At 28.4% G+C, this 21,863-nt stretch overlaps 1 protein-coding gene across 3 annotated transcripts in view; it reads right to left on the reverse strand.

The window, feature by feature from the left end:
• The window catches only part of LOC101238721 (integrator complex subunit 9 homolog), a 63,844-nt gene that overhangs the window by 22,931 nt on the left and 19,050 nt on the right, over positions 1–21,863 (reverse strand). For all 3 annotated transcript variants that reach the window (XM_065814305.1, XM_065814308.1, XM_065814306.1), the window contains exons 8-13: positions 21,092–21,151; positions 20,909–20,969; positions 12,891–12,980; positions 12,398–12,554; positions 8,873–8,922; positions 5,082–5,212 (exon numbers count right to left, since the gene is read on the reverse strand). In XM_065814305.1, coding sequence (XP_065670377.1) covers positions 5,082–5,212; positions 8,873–8,922; positions 12,398–12,554; positions 12,891–12,980; positions 20,909–20,969; positions 21,092–21,151 — 549 coding nt within the window. The remainder of the gene's footprint in view (positions 1–5,081; positions 5,213–8,872; positions 8,923–12,397; positions 12,555–12,890; positions 12,981–20,908; positions 20,970–21,091; positions 21,152–21,863) is intronic.

Consider the following 21,863-nt stretch of genomic DNA (forward strand, 5'->3'; position numbering starts at 1 on the left):
CTGGGTTTTATATCTTTGCCAGTGAGTAAACTTAAAATGCATTGTTACTGTTACGTGTTTACTAAACAATTCATGTGCAGACCAATGTCGATCTATAAACTCAAAAATGTGATAAAAATTGTGTGTACTTTAGGAGCATTTTAACTGGAAGAAAAAGAAAAGAACCTTTGAAATTTTTAATTTTTTTCTGAAGTCCTTTCTTAAGTGACCTTACAAACATCTCTAAATTTTCAATAGAAACTTGAGCTTCACAAGCCTTTTCAACAAATCTTTGCAGAATGTCAACATTTTACTTAAGTTTCTGACATTCATTTTCTGCAAATTGGCCCCTAAAATGCTTGAAGTTGATTGAAGTTGAATATGCAACAAAGCTGGCCATTCTCTTACTTCTTGCCAAAGTTTTTTAAGATTTTTGAAGAGAACTTTAGTTAAAGTATAGCAATACAAAATTTTATTCTTTTTTCTAATCTCTTTAACTTGCATAATGATGAAAATGCAAGACTAAAGCTCAGAGGACACATATAATACCAATCAATGCATATTTTTGAAGTGATGCTTTTGATTTAAAAAAAATTATTAAAATCAATTAGTGTATATCATAGTTTCCAGTTTGACTTGTACACTAATAAAACTGTCATTGTTGACTTGTACTCTAATAAAACTGTCATTGACTTGTACACTAATAAAACTGTAATTGTTGACATGTTGACATTTTAGAACTGTTTAAATCAACTTTTTTTTTTTTTAAAGAAGTATAAAGCAAGTGTTGCAGATTTTTTTTTCAACTGAATAACGGGTGATGCAGAAGTTATCGGGCAAAATAAAAATGTCAATAACTTATTTATAAATAAAAAAACAAACTACTATTATATTTTTTTTAAATAAAGCATTTATCTTTTAATAAAAATATATCATTTTTTATATGAAAAAACACCACCATCTGCAATTGATCTCGATTTTGCTCTGACGCCTTTCATATGCGACTGTAAAAAGTTTAAATCAATTTCTTGTAGTTTTAGTTTAATGAGATCAATCAAAACTTGCTCTGTTGAAGCTTGCCAATCTCCCTTGTAAACCTTCTGTGCCAAATAATGCGGTAGTGGTGTAGTGGTAAAGCGCTTGCTTTACAAGCAAGAGGCTCCGAGTTCGATCCCCACCACGTCCCTGGTAGTACCGCGCTCAACTTGTTTCTCCGCGCAGCGGCCTTGTTTGTCAAGGTTCGTGTTTCGGAGTTATAGAGTTGAGAGAGGGTTATAACCACTATTAAGTAGCCTCCTCATATGTAGTGGCCTTCTTGGCCTTGAGGAGGTGAATAACAAAAAAAAAAAATGTCCCCAAAAATTTTCAATTGGTCGTGCTTGAGGCACATTTGGGGGATTGGATTCTTTATCAACGTAATAGACATATTGGTTCATCCAATTTAGAGAACCTTTAGAATAATGAGAACTTGCTAAATCTGGCCAAAATAAATAGTTAAAGTCTCCATGATACTTATGAATAAATGGAAGAAGTCGTTTTTCTAAACATTCATTAATATAGATTGATGAATTGATCACTACAGCCTTGGAAGTGCGAAACAATGGCACGGACATACCATGGTCAGATATGGCTATCCACATTAATAATTTTTTGGAAATTTCTCTTTTCCTATAAAACGAACGCTTTCTGGGCATGTCTTTTTGTTGTTTGTGTAGTATCCAGAATTTCCAGGCATGTTGTCCCCTGCAAAACAAACGTATTTTTCGTCATCGATGACTAGAAGCAATTTTGTGTTATATAGTTGGTTAACAAGTTTCCTGCTTCTTTTCTTTGCCTTTGTTGTTCTGTAGTGTATTTTGGAGTCTTTTCACGTTTGCTATATTTAATATTCATTTTTTTTAACTGACGACCAATTGTCGATTGATTTACACTGAATTTAATACCTATTTTTCTCTGACTGACCCCTTTTCGATTGTTGACAAGTATTGTTAATTCGGCTTTCTTTTCTCTAGTCCAGGATGTCGGACAACCAGGGTGCTTTCTATCAGGAAACGATTGAACAGTTTCAAGTCTTTTTAGGTTATCATATATTGTACTTCGAGCAAATCCTTCCTTTTTAAAATGATTTACGATCTTTTTTTTTTTTAATATTAGGTTTATTTACAAAAAACATTTTTAGTCGCTTTCGAAAAGATTCTCGTTCAGCTGCATTTAACCTCATTTTAAATAATTGTGTTTCAAATAATAAAGTTTATATTTTATAGAATGTTTATGCCTAGGCATAAATCCACAAAAACTAATTATTATGCTCAAATAATGAAATTAGGATTTGTCTGATAACTTCTGCATCACCTGTTAAGATTTGCTCTAAATATAAAATCTAAGCCTGCTTTAATTTAAAGTTATTGTATTTTTCTATAAGAGTGGAGGGTGACCATTTTTAAATGTGATGTAAACCTCTTTTTAAGAAGTTAAAATATATTTTTTAACTAAAATCTATGTACATTTTAGGGACTAAAATGTAATAAATATGTCAAAATGTTTGTTGTTAATCATTTTATTTATAAAAGTATGAGTATTGTTTGAAGAAATTAATACCATCAAATTGTACACTTTGTTCTTTGTTGTCAGATTGTTGTTAAATAAGCTATTAGTAAAAAATCACATTTATTGTCTCATTTGTTTATTTTCTCACTATTCTGTCTAATGATTTAATGTTTATATATTTTTTCATCTCTGGCTTATCATTTTTTAATTACTCTGAATCTGTTTTGTGTGATAGCTATTGTCTCTACTTATCAGGCAAGATTTATATTTCTCATACTATTGGAGTTACCACATTTTCTACCATATTTCCTACTAACTAATTTTGTACTAACCACAAACTATCTTAATTTAGTTTTGATGTTTTTGAGTGGTATTTACTTATTATATTTATAAAACATATTGCAGTCATAAAAGAAACGGTAAGTTACTCTTAATTATTAATTACTATTTTCTATTTGCTTTGTGTTATTTCTATACATTAAAATTGTTTATTTTAATACATGCGCATACATGCATGTGTACAAATTTGTCTCTTCTAATGTAAGTGTACATGATATTTATATGTATTTACAGCTTTGTTTATGGTCACACCACATGCATCCCTCACCACCCTCACAAGATCTCTAAGAATGTTGGAGCTGTGTTAAAAACTGGGATAGGGATTGGGATTTTCGGCATTTATAGTCCTTTTATATTTCAATATTGACTAGCATGGTGTAGAGTGCGAGCGGTGAGATCTGTTGCAAGGACACACCCCTGATAAGTGGCGTTAGTGCAGGTCTTAAGCTCTCCGGAACGTTATTGGTGATCGCAGTGCATTCCTAAGGAGGGAAATCACCATTCATCCACTACTTAATTCTAATTGGTTATTATGGCACCAATATTTTTTTTACCTTTTACACCAATGAATTTTAGCGCTTTTGTGAGCTTTATGTTATGAATTTGTTACATTAACGACATTTATATATTTTTATGTTACACAGGTGATTATCAGTTTTGAATTTATTATCTAGAGTTTGGACCATAAATAGTATCACATTTATCAGACTATTTTTTTTCTTTTTATATTGCCCAGCTATCATTTATTATCATTTTATTCACTATTTTGTTATCTACTTATTTTATTGTTTTAGTATGGTGCAATTATGTTAGTAATGGTTACCATTAATAAACCAGCAGATTTATATTGACTTGTTTATTCATAGATCATTGTCTTATCATTTGCTAAGAATGACTAGAGGTTAGTTATGGTTTCCCTTTTCCTGAGTTACTAAATTTTATTTTTCCTACTAAATAGTCTTTACATTTATGTTTTTTACCTTAATGACATCATCTACAATCTGATTCTATTATCACATCTCTCAGGTCTACGTAACTAGACGGCTCCATTGGTCACTTTTTGCGATCTTTGTGTCGCATAAACAAAAAAATTTATTCTTTGTGGCTGGTGAGCCCTGACTTCTTCCAATGTATACCACAACGACAAAACGGACATTAGGCTATCCCGCTGGATGTGGTTACGACGCTCAATAACCTAATGACTAGGATGACACTCACGCACACATTCATTCGGAAGCTCCACAATGCGAGTTGGATCAGCGTTCGCTGACTATGTGCTCAGATCTAAAATCTCACTTCATAGCACATCATTCCACACCAGTACAGGGTCGTAGCTCCTTTGGCAAAGAGTGATGGCGTGTGGCCTACGGCGACTAATGTATGCATTTGATCAATTGAAATCCATTATGTAGGTCTTACATCTGGCTCTGATGTACTAGCCCATAAGCGCAAGTAGTGAGTGTGTTTAGCTTTCTATTCACTCGATTTGAAAGTGAACGAAAACATAACGAGACCATACTAGACAACCAAACAAAACACACTAATGCACTACATTATCACACCTGTAGATATCAACAGTCTTTAAAATCAGTAGATAAAATATTTGTTCTTTGTTGCATATGTTTTACACATAGAGTGACTAGAGCGTTAGTTGTTTTTCACCACGCCCCCTTAGCATTCGTTCTTCGTTCTTCTACTTCACAAAAGTCTTGACACATTTTGTATTTTCTTATGATTTTTATTTTTTATTTAATGACACCATCTAAAATCTATTTTTATTTTCATGTCTCCCAGGTCTACGTAACTGGACGACTTCGTTGATCACTATTTGGGATCTTTGTGTCGCATAAACAATTACAAATTGTTACTAACTTTATTTTTTGTAAAAGTTTGTTATTATTGTGTAAGAAAATTTTAATCTTAAAGAAAATAAAAAGTAATAAACAAAAATGAGATTTTGAAATTTATTGGCTTCTTTACTAAAACCTTTTAAAGCAATTTCTTACATAGATGTTGGTAAAAGATTTTGAAAATACTCCAGGAAGGTATTATAGGTATATATAACAACACTCTCGCCCCCCCCCCCTCCTCCTAAAAAAAAAATTTTATTATTCTTTTAAAGTATTAACATTCAATATTTAAAAGGTGTAATACATTTTTGGATTTTTTGCATTAATTGTTTTTGTGTTAAAAGTGAAAGTACAATAGCCACTCACCACTCAGCATAAATATTAGCATAAGCTAAAGAACTATCTGCTACTGGTGATATAAAATAAATAGGAATAAATGAAAGACCAGATCCATCCATAAATGCACACAAATATTCAAACAAATCAAAAATGACTCCCTAAAGAACAATCAAAAAATAAACCCTAGTGTGTTAATTTTTTTTCTAAATGTAAAGTAGCTATATTTCTTAAGCTTAAATTTTCTTTCTAAATTTCTTCTAAATCAAAGTCTTTTTGGTCATTATTTTTGATCATGTCACTAACTGTAATTATTCACAGAACAAAGTGTTTATTAAAGATAAGGTAGTAATAACCATTAAAGGAAAGATAGTAATTATTATTAAAAGAAAGGAAGTAATTACCAATAAAAAAAAAGGTATTAATAATCATTAAAGAAAAGGTACACACTAAAAATTAAAGGTAGAAATTTTTAGTTAAGGTAGGATATGTGATATACCCTTAGTAAGGTACAATTATACCTTTAAGTTAGAAAATTGTATGACAAATAATTGTTTTTAATATAATTTTCTACCCTAAAAGGTAGAAAACTATACCTTACTAAGGGTATATCACATATCCTACCCTAAGGTAGAAATTTCTACCTTTTTTTAGTGTGTAGTAATTACCATTAAAGCAAAGGTAGTAATTACCACTATAATAAAAGTAAATACCATTAAAATACTCCTGATCTGAAAACAAGTTAATGACAGAAAAAGTAAGAAAATAAAATATAATAGGTTGAATAAATTTTTTTCTAGTTAAAAAAAACTTATTCAACCTATTCATGTCTCATTTAAATAAAAAAATGACATTATGGGAACCTGCCCAAATAAACACAAGTAGAACAATGTTAAACTAAAAAAAATCTTTTACATGCTACATAAAGTAATTTGACACTCATTACACATGAGTAATTATATACATACATATTTACATTACACACACATAAAAATGTGTACTAAGCTATGTAATAGAGTAATAGGGTGGATAATACTTTTTAAGTTTTTGAAACTTTTTTAATTTTTTTTTATTTTTAACATCTTCGCTTTCAACAAGGCTGCAAGCAACCACTATTAGAGTTGGAAGTTACTGGAAGAGAAAAGATTAAGTTTATAGAGCAAGATAACAATTGACAGATGACTTAAAAGATTGCAACCTATATAAAAAAGGAAACCAAGATGAAGAAAGCAAATTCAAAAGAACTGATAATTGAGGAAAAAAAACTGGACAAATAAAAGTTTTTGGAGCACTTAGGACTAGTCACAGAAAAAAGACAAGACTTAATTGAATGACAAGTAACATGAGAGTGAATTTTAGTAGATGGCACAAGAGATGCTAGCTCTTTAGAGCAGTGCCCATTATTGTATTTGTAGAAAAGAGAAAGAGAAGCAAAATTACGACAATGTGATAATGGTTGGAGGTTGGCCGCAAGAGCGGGTCCATCTATATTTACAATGCGTTTTTGCACCTTGTTTAAAAGAGAAAGGGCATCATTCTGGATCTCTATAAATCTCAAATCTGTCCTTGAATGGAATACTGTTGCCCACCTATGGCAACAGTATTCCATTCAAGGACAAATTTGAGATTTATAGAGATAAAGAATAGAATCCAGAGTAAGAAAGTGGCGAACACGATAAATAGATGCAACCTTAGCAGGTGCTAGTTTTGCAATGGATTTGATATATGGTTTCCAAGAAAGATCGGAAGTAAGAGTTAATCCTAGAGAAGGAAGGGTAGATGACTCAACGAGTACATTACCATTCATAAATATAGGAAGATTTAAAGTATTGCGGTAACGATTGGCTAAAAAATATTGTGTTTTATCTTAATTAAAGTTCACCAGCCACTGTGAGCCCCATGCTGTAGCATAGGTGAGATCCTTTTCAAGCTCTAATGCCTCCTCCAAACAATTGGAGAGTGTTGGCTTCTTATCAAGACAAGAATAAATGGTAGTATTATCAGCAAACAATGCCAAAATGGGAAAGTGGATAAACTTTTTTTAATGAAAAACCATATATGATAAAATGTGAACAAATTTTTTTTTAAGCATAAAATATTTTTAAGTGGGGTGCAGATTTAATGTTTTTTTTTTTCCTTTTAGTTTTTAAGCTTATGAAAAAAAAAATCAAAGGAATGTTAAAATATGTTGCTTTAAAAATTTAAAAATAGACATAAAAAAATTAGTTCCTTAAATGATGTCTTTTAAAGTGTAAACAAAATGGTTATAAGTATATTTAATTTTAAATATAGTTTGGACTGAAGTTTATGTTGGTTTTAGTGTGTTATGTGTTTAGAGTGAAGTTTATATTGGTTTTAGTATGTTATAGAGAAAGGGTCTCCTATCCAAAAGGTTTACTTCAAGGGCATGTTATAGATAATCAAACATTTATTATAAATATTAACCTTGAAAAATAAAAGATCTTTATGTTATAAAGCGATTTACTAGCAATGAAAAAATGAAATTATTTAATCAGTACTAAACTATGCAAAATTGCTTAAGTACAATAAAAATATCATGCTGCATCTCTGAAGAATTAAAACATTTTAAATTGAGATATATGGCCAGTAAATTTATATCTTTAATGAACTTAAAATAATAAAATGAAAAAAAGTCTAAGAATTAGTTTCAATTCTTTTAAAGAGATTGTAAAGTAAATTTCATTAAAAGTGAAAAAGATGAATAGGAGGTCAGGGGGTAGAGAAGTTAATTTAAAAAAAGCTAGAAATTATGACAATGTAGAATGATTATTTGAGTGCGATTCAGATCTCAGCAAGAATAATTGCTTTATCTGAGGGTGATTCAGATTTCAACCAGGTTGAATGTTTCTTTTGAGGAGATTCTCAATGGGGAATCAACATATTTACTTTTTAAAAACTGCATTTAACATAGATAAATATAAAAAACACTAGCAATATATGTAATATGTAAAAAATCATCTTTGGTTCATAAACATGTATAGCAATGATGTAATTTTTTGTAAAAAGGAAAACACATAGAAAGATTTAGATGAAAGAAAAGTAATCTAATTTCTACAATTAAAAACCATTGGTTCACGGGTGTTATCTGAATATGTATTGGTGAAATTGTGTTTTTAACTAGAATAATTTAACAAATGAAAAAACTGTTCACTGCATAGACAAATGGAGTTTAGAAATGTATTTATAAAAATAAATTATAAAATAAATCTTCCTTATTTAAATTCAAATAAGCAAAACATACTAGGTTTAAACATTTTTTTTGGCGATTTGTGTTTTTACAAATTTTTTAGCCCACTTTTCTACATAAAAAACATAGCTAAAATTAGAACTCTTTGTTTTAGTACTGAAAGTTTACATTTAGGTATCAGCACTACTATCATTGGAAGCGCTACCAAAAATGATAAAACAAAGTAAAGAATTAAATCAACAACAAAACAATAAAAATAGATGTATTCATGTTTATGAACCAAAGATGCTAGTGTTTTTTAAAAGCAGAAAGATAGATCTTAAAGATATTTCAGCTATTTTAAATTAAAATTAAACTAAAATTAGAAAGGGGAAAGAACTTTGGACAATAACCAAAATCAGAAATAACTATAAAAATTAACAAAACAAATATAGAGCAATTTTTCTGTAGCAGAGTATGAAATGCTTTTATAATTTTTTATAATATAAAACTATTAAAATTAATATTTGAACTATTAAATACAAACGTTTATTATAAATTTATAAAATTTATTATAACATAGTATAAAAATTTATATTATTTAACATTAAGAAAACAAAATAAAACTACTCACAGAAGGAAAACAGGGAATTAAAACATTGCCTCCATTCTTTAAAGTCACAGCTATAAACAAAAAAAGAAATGGCAAGAAAATAAACTATTTTCAACAATTTAATTAAATAAGAAAACAAATACATTTTAAATGGATTATACTACCATAAAACTATGAATGAAGGACGTATATGTTAAGATTATGTTATATAGATATTATTATATATAGGGTAAGAAATATTAAACCAAAGAGTTTAAATTATCTAAAAGTTAAAAGTTTTAAAAATTAAGAAATATTAATCTTAATAGTTTTAACTAACTAATATATATATATATATATATATATATATATATATATATATATATATATATATATATATATATATATATATATATATATATATACAAAACAGCAAAAAATAAAATTGATTAAAAGTATAAAAGTACATATTACATCTATTATAGGTACCTTAATATACATGGTAAGAAATAATGAGTCCAATAGTTTTAAGAGAATATCTTAATTGTTTCTGTTTTATAAATTTCCAATTCACCTGATTTTACTACTATTAATCTAACTAAACGTTTAAGTTATTTTATATAGTTTCTGATATTTTATATAGTTTCTGATATTTATATAGTTTCTGATATTTTATAAAGCTCCTGATATTTTATAAAGTTCCTGATTATTCATCATTCTTATTATTTCATGTAGATCATGAAGATATCTAGATATGTAGATTGTGTAGATTTCATGTAGATATTTTATACTTGTTCTGAATATGTCATACTTTTATGTATTTCTTTATATTTCAAATCTTTATGTCTTATTTCACCAATTAGCTGAGAAATCTTGCTTTTTTTAAGACTTATTTAAACTTGGCTGTTACATCTCACTGTTGATGACTTCTCATATGGGCATATACTTATGTAAATATCAATTAATACTCATGTATCATTTGATACTTATATATTGATTGATACTTATGTATCAATTTATACTTAGGTATCAAATGATACTTATGTATCAATTGATACTTATGTATCAATTGATACTTATGTATCAATTTATACTTAGGTATTAAACGATACTTATGTATCAATTGATACTTATGTATCAATTGATACTTATGTATCAATTGATACTTATGTATCAATTGATACTTATGTATCAATTGATACTTATGTATCAATTGATACTTATGTATTAATTGATACTTATGTATCAATTGATGCTTATGTATCAACTGATACTTATGTATCAACTCTCTTATTTATTATTAAATCAGGTTTGAATCTTCTGATATTTCTTTTATGTCCTTCTTTATTCTTTTTTTTTTTTTATTATGCTCCGTCTTATCAAGACTGCACACTAATAATATTTGAATAGTATTTTAAATCAAATAGGACTTAACTCTATTTCTTGATTTGTACCATGTTTCTTTAGCATGTACTCTGTTTCTGTTTTTGTTCACCATCAGTTCAGACCACCTGAAATTTTGATCCACTTAAATCTACATCAGACTTTCTGTTTTACGACTATCCTTTGGCAGATTGGAATCATTTTTCTGATTTTTTTAGAAAAGGTTCTTGGGCTGATGACTTTTGATTCTGCTGAAAATTGTGACTCTTTTGTTATCTTTTGGGTGCAGATTCACAACATTTTTAGAACTCTTGAACAGCTGAGCAAATTACAAGAAGTGTAAGCAAAGAATTTTTTTCATAATTATTTGGTATTCACAAACTTTTTGCAGCATTTAGGTAAAGTTATAATTTTTATTCAATTGTAATATACTTGGTGTCCCAAAATAAACAAAACCCACAAAATTTGCAATAAATTTGCTGATTTTAACCCTGTTGTTTTTATTTTTCAGATTTAAAATCAGTAATGAATAAAAATTATAAGTTTGAAACCCCATGGCTTGAAAGTTAAAAAAAAATTTTTTTTTTGCAATTCCCTGATTGATTAGCAAGCGGTGTAATCCAAAATGGTCACCACATTTGCCTGACTTATACCTCTGACAACCCCACAGACTTCTACCTGTGGGGTATGTTAAAGGACAAAGTTTATCAGTATAATCCTCAGACTGTTGCTGAATTGAAATTGTCTATTATGCAATCAGGCAGAAAATTTGTTCAATAAAAAGAAAAGAATGTCACAAAGTGGTTAACAACTTTGCTTGCTAACTTCAAGAATGTCTGAAACAGAATGGTAGTCATTTGGAGCATGTGTTTAAATAAACTTTAAAATTAAGCTAAAGGCTCAACTTTCTATATATATCTGTTATTATGTAAGATCTTAGAAAATGATAAAGCTTTCTATGTTTGGAGTTTTAATAATAAATTGAAATTGAGTTAATGGGTTTTGTTTATTTTGGGACACTCTGTAGAAAGTAGTTAGTACTGCTTTTTTATTTTGATACATATGTAAGAGAGATAAATAGTACATATATCAATTGATTAAATAGAAAGAACATGCAAAGAGTTCTGTTACATCAACCACAAGTTTGTGTGGGGCAGTAATTAACCTTTTCCGTTAACTTTTTTTTTCTTCTTTCGCTCAAAAATTAAAGCAAATTTAGCATTTTGTTATTTAAATGATTTGTAAGTTACTCCAAACGTAAGTCATTAAATAACAGACATAACTTTTCTTGATTAAAGCTCGCTGAACATTTCTGAAAAATATTATAAATATCATATTTTAGAATTTTTTTCAGTAAAAACTTATAAAATATTGTAAGTTTTTGTGTGCAAGAGGTTACACAAAGTTTGTAAATGCAACTTTATATAACTTTAAACTTAAGCAAAAGTGACATTTTCAATTAAATTTAACATCCATATACGGTTGTCAGGAAGCCCAGAACTTTAGCTCATTGAAAACTTTTGGATAATTTCGGAACCTAAAATACCTAATTCAAAGCAAACAAACAAAAATAATTAATACCTAATTAAAAGCAAACAAAAATAATTTTATGAATTTCTTAGTGAAACTTAGAATTCAATTGGTATTAAAGTCATGTCAAAGATTTTAAAAGTTTGTAAACCAGACATTCAGAAGTAACAAAGAGGTGGTGCAAAAAAGTACTAAAATGAAAATCAGACATAATTGCACTTTTAATGATAGTTATTAACAAAAAATTTCCTTCTTTTTTTGGTTACAAATTTCTCTCAACACTTAAAGCCAAAATACAAACTGAACAACGAATGTTGACAAACATTGCATGAAGAAACAAGTTGAGCAAGATACTACCAGGGATATGTAAGGGTTTAAACTTCGAACATCTTGCATACAAAACAAGTGCTCTACCATTAAACCACTACTGCATTTACAATTATATACACACACACACACACACACACACACACACACACACACACACACACACACACACACCCATTTTCAAAATAAATGATAAGTTATATCAAAAACTAAGGTTATCACTCTAGTTTTTGATAGAACTAACTGATAGAGACTAATAACAAGTTAAAATAACTTTTGTCAAGATAGTAGACCATTTAAACTGATTCTCTGAATAACTAAAGTTACCTAAATTGCTGCAAAAATCTCGCAGCATAGCGTCAGGATTTACAATGCCAGTTGGAGTAAGAGAATTCAAAATACATAAATCAGAATTTTTCAAAGCATTTTGCTCCATTGGAAGACTATGTGTTGCATATGTAGACGAAGAGGAAATATAACATATCTAAATAAAATTATAATACACATTGTGAAATTTATAAAAAAAGAACAATATGCTTTTATATATCATGTAACAAACATAAAAATTTTATTATAATAAAATATTATAATATAACTATTACAGTAAATACTAAATTATTGTAATAAATAAAATTTTATTATAATAAAATATTATAATATAACTATTACAGTAAACACTAAATTATTGTAATAAAATAAAAACCAAGAAGAATTCAAAATGATAAAATAAATTATTAAAAAAAAATAATACAAAACCTTTTAAAAAATGCAATACAAATATAATCCACTCAATCCAGAAAAAATCTCAACATTTTTTTACCTTGTGATAATCTGTTTCAAGTACCCAATTTGATGAACCAATAGCATACCCTGAGCTTACAGCAGTTACCCTTATTAATCCTAAGACATCCTACATAAAAATAAGCAAAATGAATTAAATTCTATAGATTTTTAAATAACAAAAAGTATTTAAATAAATGCTATATAAAGCTGCAGATATAGGTCTGCACAGTACTAATATATTTTGCAAACTACTATTTGTAAATGACCTTTTGGAAATTCCTTACTGAATGATGAGTCACCTGAACTTGAGTTTCGGTTAATGGAGCAAGTGATGATAGCTTTCTTGAGCAGCAACCATGCTAGTATTTGTAGAAAAGAGAAAGAGATAGAACTTTACAAAGATGGGACTGAGGCTCCAGCTTAGCTGCTAGTGCAGGTTCAACAACATTTACAATGCATTTTACTACCTTGTCTCAAAGAGGGCTAAAATAGAAGAACTAGCTTAAATAACAACAGTATTCCTTAGAAGGACAAATAAGAAATTTAATAAGGGTAAAGAATGAAATGAAGAGTAAGAAATCAGCAAACTCAATTAAGAGGTGTAACTTTAACATATGTTATTTTTGTGATGGATTGTTTATATGGTTTTTATGAGAGGCCCGTAGTAAAAAATAGTCCTAAAAGACTTTAACTAGAAAACTCAGTAAGAGTGTTTCCATTCATCAATATAAAAATATACAAAAAATTGCAATAATGATTAACAGAAAACTTTTGTTTGGGTTAAAATAAAAACTTATGATTTTAAATCCCAATGGACAAAATCCTTTCAATCAAAGTACCACTGATTTACCATCACATTTAATCTGGAGGATGGAGATTATATCAAGACATGTTTTTTGAAAATGTCTGAATACTCTGCCCTGCCACAGCAAAAGAAAACAAATCCAATTGTCAAGTCCCACATGGTATATACGAATTGGTTTTACATATTTCTGTGTATAACCAGGGATGTGAGTCTGAGAATCCAGAATCCAGTAGTCCCTGTTTTTACCCAAAGTCCTGCTCATCATAAAAATTGTTGGGATTCTGGGACTGCAGGATTTATTTTAATTTTATATCAGCATATGAACTAACTAAATTTATATATATATATTTTTTTGCTCCACTTATTTAAACTACTTTACATTTTAATTGTGGTTAAAAACTTCTTTTTCATGAATGAATAAAGTTCTTTTTTTTTTATTGTTTTAATAAAAATATTTAACATTTTTTTTATTGTTTTAATAAAAATATTTAACATATTATTTTTATAATAATATAAAAATATATAATAGTTGCTGTATTTAACTGAGAACATTTTTTTTTTAAATGTATTTATTCTCTAATTTTTTTTTTTTCTTAAAATCTTTTTATTTGTTTTTTATATTATATTATTTAGTTTTAGCTGCAAACATAATAAATGAATAAATAATTTATAGGTAAATTTAAAATTCTTAATAATAGGATTCTTAAAAATATATGTTTAGAAAAATCTCATTTTATATAACAGTAGCAATTTTTGTAGTAATGTTTCATAAAACAACTGGCTTCTTAGTATTAACTGATTTCTTAGTAAATAGTAAATAAATTGCACACAAGTGATAATAAAGTTATAAACAACTAACTTTAAAAGTTTTTAAAATGAGCAGAGATAAAAAAAAATATCTTTGCTCATTAAAATCAGAGATATAAAATTTAATCTTTTCATTTATTTTTTCGTAACTTTTTCCAGCTGATGAGAAGCCATTGCAATGAATGAATTATTTTTAAATAATTTAAAATTATCAATTGCACAATTGCACTTTTTTTTCTTTCTATTACTGAATTAAAATAGAATCATCAAAGGTCAACCCATCTTAATGGAGGCAAACAAAAAGAGATAAACAAAATTTTTATTTCTCAATTGCATTCATAAAACAATTTCTTTTAGCATTAGGTATTCAGTTTAAATTTTTTTAACGTTGCATAAAATTTGTTTTAATATTAAAAAAAAAAATTAAGTTACTTGGATATTTATCAAACTTCTATTTTTAATAGAATGAAAATCTGTGCACGCAAGCATTCTTTTAAACAAATTAACATTAGCAGATAATTTAAACGTTAGTTATTTGCAAGTTCAAATTTTAAAAATGTATTGGTTTTATTTAAAATTATTATTTTAAAAAGAATACAAGTTCGTTAATTTTTAAGCATTAAGTTATTTTCGTATGTTTAGTTTCAATCATAAAGAATGTCATAAACATAAAGAATAATCAAAGATAAATAAAATCAAACATAAAGAACATTCAAACATAAATAAAATCAAACATAAATAAAATCAAACATAAATAAAATTAAACATAAAGAGCAATCAAACATAAATAAAATCAAATATAAATATATATATATATATATATATATATATATATATATATATATATATATATATATATATATATAATAAAATTTTAATAGCCAACAGTTACATAACTTTATACCAGTAAGAGCACAAACGCATTGAATAACGCTGTGTATGGCAAGCCCCCCAGCACATAAATTAATCAAAAAGCATGTTTTTGCCATACATCACCTATAGCAGACATTGCTTTTAAAGAATATAAAAGGTGAATCATAGAATTTGCCGTACACAAAACCTTCAGTGTACACTGATAGCTAGATGCCGAATTATGCTTAATTGACATTATTCCGGTTGTCATTATCCTGATTTTTCCGTAGGAGAATACAATGGGAATTTTTTCTCTTGGTTCTGAGCAATAACTGCAGCCGTGGCGCTGTTATTGCTCAGAACCAAGAGAAAAAATTTTTCTAATGTGTTTTCTTAATGATATTATTCTATCATATATTAAGTCTTTTTAAATGTAGCAATTGAAGTCTATTAAATCACTTACATGGAAGTCGAAATAAAATTTGTTAAGTTTTTTTGTAAAGAGTCACTATAATTTATCATTTGAATTTAAAAAAAAACGCATTACCACATTTTGGTTTAAACACAAGTTTACAAGTTTTTATAATAACAATTTTAATAACTTTTTTTTGTGGGTTATTTTACTTTAGTATTTAATTATTTATTTTTTAGCTATTTATTCAATTTAATTATTTAAGTTTTGGGAAGGGTATAAAATAAGTAAAGACTGATGCACAGAGAAACAATTTGAGCACGGTACACAAACTCAGAGATTTTGAGCAATTTTCCTGCTACACCACTACCCTATGTATACTTGAAAATAATAAGTTTGTTAACTTCAATTTAAAAGAATTTTTTGAGCATTTAAGGCACTATTTCTTCCCTAAAAGCTCTGTTTAATTGACTAAAAAAAGTTAACAAAAAAAAAATTTGGAGTTCAGAGTGCAAGGAGTCCCTATTTGTTGACCCCAGAGTCCGGAATCCCAGAGCCCATAAAAATTAATAGGAATTTTTGTTCCTGAGTATGACCCATGGTAAAAGAAATCATTTCCCAGCATTAATAATAAAAAAAGGCATATTTTTTTGACTTGTTTCTTTTTGCCTTATTGAGGCAGTACTTGTTTGGTGATTTTAAAAATGAATAAGGGGTTGTCAACAAATTACATCACGCGATAAGGAGGGGGGTAGTTTAGTAATTGGTGGGGGTATTCAATTTTGTGATGCAACTTTTTTTTCTTTTAAGTCTCAAATCTAGAAAAACTATTAAAAGCATGCCTAGTCTAAATCATAAACCCTCAATTGATGTATATACACTTGACTGCGGCTATTCCAATTTAACTTAAATTGTATTAACATTTTAAGTTGACTTAAGTTTTATAAGAATTGACTTTTTAAATTGACTTTTTTTAAAGAAGTTATTTAAATGATATACTTAGCAAAAATTAAATATCTTTTGTGGTTATTTGTCAGTTTAGTCACTGTTAATTTATACAACTTTATATCTAATTATAGGATTGCAAAAAATAATATATATACACTTCACTTCCCCCATACCTGAAAAGTCAGTTGATGTATATAACTACACTGTGGCTACAATTAAGTTTATGTATCTATCGATTATTATGTGAAACTTTAAAAAATATAAATAATAAATAAATATAATCATAATTAAACATCAATAATAGTTAAAACATATAAAACTACTTTATAGTAAAACATAAAAAATTTAAATATCAATTTCTTTAGAGGAGTTGAACCCGCATCCTTGATAGCCGCGCCTAAATATATGCTAGATGAATCATTCATGGCTCTACGCAATTATAATAACATTGTATAAAATTATAGAACTTAAAGATTCTTTTGCCTACAAATAATAGTTTTTTGGTAGGTTGATTATTTGTATGCACACACCAATAATGACTTTCAAAGTAATATTAAATAGTATTAATTAAAAATTATATGTAAAATGTATTCATTAGAATACATTTTAGATAATTTGTTGTTCTAAAATGTCAATAAAGCTTGATTTGATCTTCAGTAAACAGATTTAAAATTTACAACTTTGCAAACAAAACTAGAAAACTTGGAAAGTAAAATTTCCAGTACATCATAAACGGGAAGAACTTCCAAATTCTCAAACAACACCAGCCTGGTGGCATTTGGACTCTTGACAGTTTTTATATCTACATATATTAGTAAGCAAATATTTAACAACATGAACATAATTAAAATTAACTTAAAACCCTCTCTCTTTAAATGTTGCAAGTTGTCAAAAACTAAAGATTATGAACTTGATGTAAAACAAATGTGACTTAAGGGGCCATCCATAAATGATATCAATGATTTTTCCTGGTTTTTTGATACCCCTATTCCTTTTGTCAAACTGTCAATATTTAGCTGACACTCTCTTAAAAATAACTTTAAAAATAACGTTTTTGTTACACCTCCCCCTTAAATAAAATCAAAAACACTAATATATCATCATTTTTTTTAATAGTATTATTTATTTTTTTTAAATTGATGTTTTGATAAAATCTGCTCATAGATGATATAAATATAAATTACAATCTACTGACATCATTTATAGATGGCTCTTACTCCCTTGATCATTTTGTTCACTTTTACTAAATTGTTTGCTTATTATTGCTTTAATTAGTTTACAATATGTGAATATAAATATGTAATATATATATATATATATATATATATATATATATATATATATATATATATATATATATATATATATATATATATATATATATACATATATATATATATATATATACATATATATATATATATATATATATATATATATATATATATATATATATACATATATATATATATATATATATATATATATATATATATATATATATGGGTGTTTCTTATTTTTGAAGATTCGATTTTTGCACGGGCCACCCTGCCATTTGGTTCATATTTTAGGGGTCGCTACCGACCCTACAGAATTGCGCAAATGTACCCTAAAAATGTATATGTTGCGTATAATGTTATGCAACAAAAGTGGTTGGTGCTTAGCGTACAAACCTCTTTTAACTAGTAATTTTTTTACTTTTAGTGTGTCTATAATGCTTAAGTGTTCCTTTTGCAGGTTAAACTAGTGTAACTACTGTAGAATGATGGCTTCATCAACCAGTGCAACGATAGCTACCAGAAAGAAAACGGAGATATGGCTTATTGGATAGATGTCCTCTTCTTTAGATAGTGTTATGCTTCCATCAAAAAGGGAAGTGTTGGCCCTTTTCTTCCATTACAAGCAGATTGCCAGGCTAAGCATTAGGGAAGCATTACATTTCACAGCAAACGATGTTTTTGAAGTTTGGTCAAAAGCCTGAATACTAGTGCAATAAGAGTGGCACGTTGTCCCTAAAATCGAAAACATTTACAAGGAATGGGAAAAGTTGAAGAAAAATAAAGAGAATAAAGCTAAGTGTTCAGATTATTTGAAACAAAACGAAGACCAATAGAATAAAGGGTTAGAAGAACTATTCGATATTGCCCATGCCAACACATTGGAAATGATCACCATTCAGGAGGATAAGGACTTTCTATTATGCCAAAGAGAGAAAATTTGGAGAGGCAAAATAAGAAATTGGCAAAGCAAGAAGAAGTATCAAGAAAAAGACAAAAAGAAATGAACCGAAAAAGGGACCGAGAGGAGATGGCAAGAAAATCTCGAGAAGAAACAGTTGTTCTTTCATCATCATCTGAAGGTGAAGATAACCCTAAAGAAGATAGCATAACTCAAGAAGATACCTTGTCTGGTAACCAAGATGACCCTGAGTCATCAACTTCAGGTACATCGGCTCCAAAGCGTCCTAGACGTGGCAGGAAAAGTATACTGAATAAGAAGTTGGCGGCTAATTTAGATGTGGCTAAATTGAGTAACCGTGGGGCGGCACTTGTGTTAACACAGGCATTACAACTTCTTGTTCATGATCCAACAGAACACAATGCTAATCCAGCTTCCATTCGAAGGGAACGAATAAAACACCGCAAGAAGATAGCAGAAGGTTTAAGGAAGGAATTCAAACCAGAAGTTCCTTTATGTATTCATTGGGATGGAAAATTACTTGCTGACATCACTGGTAAAGAAACTGTTGACCAACTTCCAATTCTAGTATCTGGAGTAGGAGCGCAGCAGCTTCTTAGTGTCCCAAAATGTACCATCAGGAACAGGTGAAAATACGACATCTGCAGTGCATGATGTGTCAGTGGCATGGGGAATTAACGATCAAGTAAAGTGCATGTGCTTTGATTCTACTGCAGCCAATACTGGGCCAAGAAATGGGGCTTGCATTCTTCTAGAGCAGAAGTTTGGGAAAGCTTTGTTGTGGTTGGCATGTCGTCACCACATTCTTGGAAATTATTTTTGAAGCAGTAGTTTTGCTGTATCTCGGCCCTTCAAGTGAACCTGACATACCACTCTTTAAAAGATTTCAGAAAAGTTGGGTCTCATTTGATTCTACAAAGTACCACACAGCACAGTCTGATAAGAACGCTTCAAATGCTCTTACCGATATCACTGATTAATAAATCGTCATTTGCAAAGATCAACTACAAATCTTTCAACCTCGTGACGACTACCGAGAACCTTTGGAGTTGTCTATTGTTTTTTTGGGAGGAGTACCTTTGAGGGGCATTTCATTTAGAGCTCCTGCCGGTCTACACTGTGCTCGCTGGATGGCAAAAGCTATTTATGCGTTGAAGATTTGGATGTTAAGAGACCAATTCAGGTTGACAAAAAGAAAGGAGAAGGGAATAAGGGATATTTGCCTTTTCACGGTTCGACTGTACATTACAGCCTGGTACAGATCTCCTAAAGCAACCTCAGCTCCTAGACTTGTAGACTTGCAGTTCTTGAAAGACTTGGATACCTACAAGACTCAGCATCCTGAGATCTCGAAAGTTGCTGTGAAGAAGTTAAAATGGTATCTCTGGTACCTATCTGAGGAACTTGTTGCTTTAGCTTTTTTGATGATGAGGTTCACCCTGAGACGAAGGTCAAAATGGTTCAAGCATTGAACAATGTTTCAGTTCAGATACCTATGAAACGGGCTAATGTGGACTGCTCAGTTATCCAAGAAAAGAAACTGGAGGACTTTGTCACATTTAATACACAAAGATTTTTCAGCATCACAGGACTTCCATCACACTTTCTTCAAAACAGTGTGAGCAATTGGGAACATGCTAATGAGTTCAAGACTGTAAAGTCCACTGTTTGAAGCATGAAGGTTATATATATATATACATATATATATATATATATATATATATATATATATATATATATATATATATATATATATATATATATATATATATATATATATATATATATATATATATATATATATATATATATATATATATATATATATATATATATATATATATATATATATATATATATATATATATACATATATATATATATATTATAGTGTGGATGGTAAAAACCAGCTCTAAAGTCCTTTAAATTGACTAAAATAAGAATGGTTGTAAGTTATGACTGCAGTTATGATTCCGTTATGACTGCAGTTAAAAGTGCTTCACTTTTTTTAAATAAAGAAATAAAATATTACTATTCTCTCTGAAAATCCAACACATTGTATTTTAGATATAGAACTTGAAACATCTCGAGCACTAAAACAAAAGTTTATTTACTAATGTACTATTGCATTTAATTAAAAAAATTTTAAAATAAGAGAAACCAAAAAATAAATTTTTATGCAAAAATTAAATGAACAGTTTTAAAATGAACACACTTGTAAATTCCTTCCCATGTTACAGCATCATGAAAATCACATAGAGGAGAAGGTAAAAATCTAAAAAAATAGAAAAGGTAAAAATATAAAAAAAATAGAGAAGGTAAAAATCTAATAACTACATAAAACAACTCAAATCTAAGAATATTTGAAAAAAATTTAGAAAATTTTAGAAAATTTTTTTCACACATTTTAATAGATGTATCTATTAAATAAGACGTAATAAAAAAATAAATCTTAATCCTAAAAAAAATTGTTAGATTATTAGTTTGAAGAATAAAATCTAAAGAACTTTTATCAAATAATAGAGATACTTAAGAATGAAAATACTTTTCTTTGAAAAAGTACTTCCTACTGTTAGTTTTTATGTTCACCCTAACACCAAAATTTGGTTAAAAATTATACCTAAGTACCAATCACATCAAAAGTAAAATAAAAGTTTTTATTTTTACCTTAGTTGTTTTTGTTTTACCCTTTTCTGAGTTTGAAAAATGAACATATTACAGAGAAGTCAAAAAAAAAAAAGATTAAAATAAATCAAGGTGTAAAGATAGGTATGCTGTGTGTGTTGGTAAGTTGTGTTACCTCAGAAATACATTTAGATCAGTTGGTGGATCAGAAGAGGCATCAAGAGCAAGAGTAAGGTGTGCCTGGGCCATGTTTAGATGATTATCTCTGCTTCTTACACAAAGCTATGCATTAAAGATTAAATGAAACTTGTACACCACATGTGTACAGAGCATTATTATGTATGGCAGTGAAACAGTGAAAG

Source organism: Hydra vulgaris, chromosome 12 (assembly GCF_038396675.1).
Source record: "Hydra vulgaris chromosome 12, alternate assembly HydraT2T_AEP".
In the NCBI taxonomy this organism is placed as follows: domain Eukaryota; kingdom Metazoa; phylum Cnidaria; class Hydrozoa; order Anthoathecata; family Hydridae; genus Hydra; species Hydra vulgaris.